The sequence below is a fragment of the Loxodonta africana genome, chromosome 16, assembly GCF_030014295.1.
Source record: "Loxodonta africana isolate mLoxAfr1 chromosome 16, mLoxAfr1.hap2, whole genome shotgun sequence".
Classification (NCBI taxonomy): Eukaryota; Metazoa; Chordata; class Mammalia; order Proboscidea; family Elephantidae; genus Loxodonta; species Loxodonta africana.
In genome coordinates this window covers 82,903,687-82,908,725 of record NC_087357.1, presented here as the reverse complement: position 1 = coordinate 82,908,725, position 5,039 = coordinate 82,903,687, and the positions used below count along the sequence as shown (strand labels likewise).

Here is a 5,039-nt window from a genome sequence, read left to right as displayed (position 1 = left end):
TAGTCTAGAAGTTCCGCTGAAACCCTTCCACCGTGAGTGACCCTGCTGGTATTTGAAATACTGACGGCATAGCTTCCAGCATCACAGCAACGTGGAGGCCATCACAGTATAACAAATCAACATATGCTAGTGAGCTCCGTTCACATCCTGTGTTTATTTCTTCTGCAGAGAAAAAAATTCCCACGTTGCAACTGCATCGGGCTGACGGGGAGACCTGGTTTTGAGGGAAGACGGCTGCACCCACGTCTGCAGAGCCCGAAGTGCTGGCCAGCCGGCTAGCAGTCTCCCGTGCAGGCAGGCCATGCAGGGCAACAAGAAGGGCACCGATGGCTTCAGCGACTCCTCGAGCATTGGGAGCCTGCTGGACGACGCAGACCGCGAGGTGAGCAGCCTCACAGAACGTGCCTTCCGCAGCCTGTGCATCTCTGAGGACACGTCCTTCAGCGAGTCCCCAGACCTCACCCGCCAGGTGCTCGGGAGCCTCCACCAGGGGACCGTGAGCCACACCCAGAGGAAGAGTGGCATCTGGAGCCAGTTACCCTCGCAGGGCACGGAGCACACTGGCTGGGCGGCCACGTTCCAGCAGTTACCCAAGTACGTGCAAGGAGAGGAGAAGTACCCCAAGGGCAGCCCCCCGCCAACGCCAGCCCAGAGGAGGCTGGAGGTGCCAGTTTCTGGCCTGAGGAGCAGCAACAAGCCACTTTCCAAAGTATCGTCCCTAATTAAATCCTTTGACAGGCCAGACAGCCAGCGTGGTGACAGCAGACCTCCCCCAAGCAAGCCTCCGGTTCTAAAAACCGCCCCCAAGTTTGCCCCTCTTCCAGAAAGCGGTGTCAACTTCTGCTTTGATTCAGCCTTTCTGACTGTCAGGAGGGTGCCCGCTGAAGTCTCCAGCACTCACCATAGTGGTCATCAGCCTGTCAGCAAGCATGGGGAGCAGGAGTCCCCAAAGAACCTCGAAACAGCCTCTCACTGCTCCAGCAACTTCCTCTCAGCCTCCAACGATGCCTCCAGCTCCTTCGAATCCAAGTTCCACTCCCCAGCCCACAAGTCAGCCAGGGGCGAGCCTGGAAGAGGCAAGGAGTGGGCTCCAAAAGGGACCTTCCTTCACAGTGAAAACAGTGCTTTTGAGTCATGGAGCACCCACCAACCACGGCTGCTAAGGAGAAAGGACCCCACTGAGGGGGTCCCAGAAAGCAAAGGGCCCAAACATTGCCAGGACACTCCCCTGCTGAGAGAATCCCACCCACTTGAGCACAAAGCGTCCCCCAGCCACGCACAGGCTGACTGCAGTCAGGAAGAGAGTAGGTTGCCCACTGGGGCTCTCTCCACATCCAGACCCTGGTGCTCAAGGGACCCTGGAGCTCAGGTGTTCACCATGGAGGGAAAATCTTCTGGCTTCCAGCCTGACCCTCAGGAGAAGCCAACCCAGGCTCCATGGAGAAAACCAAAGACTGGCAAGGGAAGAAAAGAAAGTCTACAAAATGCTTCAGAAGAAAAGAAACAACCTCACAGGAGGGACCCCCCTTTGTATGCAAAGCAGACCCCCCAGGGACAATTTCCTGAAGATGAAGCTCCTGACAAGCCTGTGGACTCCCGCCAACATTACACTCCCCCTTTTAACATCAGCAAGCTTCTGACACCCGTCATACCCACCAAGCATGTCCTGGATTCGTTGAGCAATCAGCCAGCAGAGAGGACTCCATCACCTCCAGGACAGCCCAATGGGTACCAGGAGAAGGAGCCAGGGGAGGACCAGTCCCGGGACAGTTACAAATCCAAAGCCCCCAGCCTTCTGTTCAATCTCAAGGATGTTCGCAAGCGTGTGAAAAGCACCTATAGTCCCAACCTACTCTTGAAAGGCATTGATGAGAAGGCCAGAGATAAGGCAGATGGCAAGCAAGAGACTGTTAGCAATGGTGTCACCCTTCCTAACGGGCTTGAGGACAGTCCTGCAAGCCAGCTTTCTAAGGAGAGAACATCAGATATCCTTACTGCATCATACGTCAGCACCCAGAAGGACCCTAGAGCCGACCCCAGTGGGTCGTCTGCAGATAACTACTTAACTCTTAGTTCACCTCCAACTACTGCCAAAGCCTCCTTCTGTGTCAATGGGGAAGCTGCTGAGACAGGCAGCTATGAGAAGGATGATGTCCACAGGGAAGCGAAGCTGAGCCCCACCAGGCCAGGCTGTGGCTCGGACTCTAGTCAGCATGGCCTCAGGAAACACCTCTCTCTGAAGATTTGCAGGCAAGAACCTGAGGCTGCAAAGACTGCTGAGACACTGCAGACCCACCAGATGCAGAATGGGATCTCCAGATCAGTCTCCCAAGACACAGAGCCCAAACGAGAGGCAGGTCTGTTGAACCCAAGCTCCCACCAGAAGCCCTCCCCGGGCCCCCTTTCTCCGGAGGAGGAAGACGTGTTTTATAGCGACAGCCAGTCTGATTTTATGCCAGGCCTCCAAAGCAAGGCCAAATTCAGCACCAGTTCTTCAGATCAATCCTTTGCCTCATTCGAGGACCAGCAGAAGACATGGTGTGTCGAGAGCCGGCAGGAAGACAGGAAGAGCGACATGCGTGCAAGTGACAGTCAGAGGTACGAGAAGGAACGAGTGACGCTGAAAGATGGGCAGCAGCTCTGTGCCTTAAGTAACGGACGTGTGTGCATGGATGAGAGCACCAAGGGGGAGAGCTTGCAAAGAGATGGTGAGAGTTTGTCTGGAGGGAGACCAAGGAGATCAACAGAAGGAGCAAATTTCACAGGCTCTTGGGTTGGGGGAAATAAGGATACGGCCCTTTCACATGCCAAAGACTTGACAGCTGCACCATCTTCCACTTCCAACAAACACATACTGTTTACAATTAAAGACAACACCCTCAGGGCCACCCCTGTGATCAAGCCCATCCTGCTGCCCCTCCTGAGGACTGTGTCCTCGGAGGACTCACCCGCTGGTGGCCACAGAGAGGCAGAATCGCCCAGGCCAGGTGAGGATGCTGGTGCCCCAGAGGGCCAGGGAATTCATGGCACCCCAGCACCTGCCCACCCACTGCCCACTGATCCGCAGGACACACACCAGAGGCCCTCAGCCCACCAGGGCCCAGAGGACCACCAGCAGGCCCCCGTCATGGCCAAGACAGAGGCTTTCCAGCCAGCCATGAAGGGGGCTATCCCATCTCCTCCACTGGTGGGAGAGGGTGAAGGGATGAGGCCACTCCCAGGTGTGGCCCCTGAAGTTATGGGGAGCAATGGCAGGAGGGGCTCCACAGACCAGGTGAGGCTGGATGCTCCAAGGTGCGTCCCCAAGATCACTTTCCTGAAAGATAACACAGAAGACGGGCTGCCCCCACACCTGTTGGGAAGGTGTGGGGAAGAACAGACACAAGGTTTCAGAAGTAACTTTTTGTCCACTCCAAGAGCAGGGGCTCCGGGGAGAAGACAGGTCCCTGGTGAGGTGGAGACTTTGCCCAACCGTGGCTCCCTGGAGGCGGGCAGCGTGTGCTCTCCCACTGCCAGTGGCGTTTGGGACGAGGCCTCCCAAGCCCCCAGCAAGCTGGGCTTGCCGCTGCAAGAGGAGCCTCCCTCTGCTAGCCCCTGGGCCAGCCTTGGTCCTGCGCCAGTCACCCGGAGGGAGGACCTGACCCACGCCCTGTTGTGGGAAGAGGGCTCTGACGCCCAGCCAGAGCCATCTGCAGAAGATCTCAGGCCTCTCTCTCCCAAAGGCTCCCTGCTGGCCGTGGCTGCCAGCTCAGCAGGCCTCCCAGAGAGACTGGAGCTGCCTGTGCAGCCAGAGAGGCCAGTAGGCAAGCCACCTGCAGTCCCACCCAAAACCGAGAAGGCACTGCGGCGGGCAAAGAAGCTGGCCAGCAAGAGGAGAAAGACAGACCAGGGTCAAGGGCGGCCTGGCGAGCCCAGGGAAGAGAGGCCATGGCCCGAGGACTCAAAGCGGGCTGAGCGGAGGCCACCATCCCCCAAAGAGATGCCACAGAAACCCAGCTTCCCCTCAGTCCGGTCCCTGCCCCCACCCGTGCACCGCCACTCTGTGTCCAGCTTCTCAGAGCACAGCAGGAGGCAGGCCAGGGTGCCTCAGTCGGCCAAGCCCCTGCCTCCATACCCTGTCACACAGAAGGTCCTCCAAGACCCCCAGTCTGGGGAGTACTTTGTCTTTGACTTGCCACTCCAGGTGAAAATCAAGACCTTCTACGACCCAGAGACCGGCCAGTATTTCAAGGTCCCAGTCCCATCCTCAGCAGGGGGGTCCCCAGAGTCATCCCCGGCGGACGCACCAGTTGACCCCCTCCTGCTGTTTTCTGGCTTCCAGCGCCTGACCGTGACAGCCTTGACACCCCTGCGGTGCTCCTCCCAGCTCTCCACTCCCACCTTCTTGTGGCCTAGCCCTTCTGCCACCACTGAGGGGGCTGCTGTTGGGCACCAGGGCCCCTGCGAGACAGGACTACAGCGTGCCCCTCGGGCCTCCAGAAACTCAACCCAGAATGCACCCAGCCAATGCCCCAAGGGGCCTCCCCATAGCCCGAAAGAGGAGGGCAGGGATACTCCAAGCCTGGAGATCATCACCATCAATGACTTAGAGGACTTTGCCACTGAAGGCATTTCCTGAAAATTAAGGCAGACTAACACTCCTCCCCAAATAAGCCCAGAAGAGTTTACTCCCCCCATCCTAGAGCAACCACCGTCTCTCACACACACACACATGCACGCACACACCCACACAGGTACACATATTTGCGTGCATACACACACACACACACATACAGGCATACCTTGGAGATATTGCAGGCTCAGTTCCAGAACACCACAATAAAGTGAATGTTGCAATAAAGCAGTCACACGAATGTGTTTGCTTCCCAGTGCATATAAAAGTTATATTTACACTATACCGTAGTCTCTTAAGTGTGCAATAGCATTACGTCTAAAAAAAACAATGCATATACCTTAATTAAAAAATACTTCATTGCTAAAAAGTGCTAAGCATCATCTGAGCCTTCAGCAAGGCAGAATCTTTTTGCTGGTGGAGGGTC

The 5,039-nt window shown here is 56.7% G+C and overlaps 1 protein-coding gene across 1 annotated transcript; it reads left to right on the top strand.

Annotated features, from left to right (window-relative positions):
• Positions 1-220: 220 nt before the first annotated feature.
• On the top strand, positions 221-4,803 carry C16H10orf71 (chromosome 16 C10orf71 homolog). Its single transcript, XM_003408929.3, has one exon. It carries the CDS (start codon positions 302-304, stop codon positions 4,616-4,618), a length of 4,317 nt encoding a protein of 1,438 aa, XP_003408977.2. The 5' UTR covers positions 221-301; the 3' UTR covers positions 4,619-4,803.
• The last annotated feature ends 236 nt before the right edge of the window (positions 4,804-5,039 follow it).

Excerpts from the sequence above, each read along its gene's own strand:
- C16H10orf71 (XM_003408929.3), top strand. The coding sequence starts at position 302 with ATGCAGGGCAACAAGAAGGGCACCGATGGCTTCAGCGACTCCTCGAGC.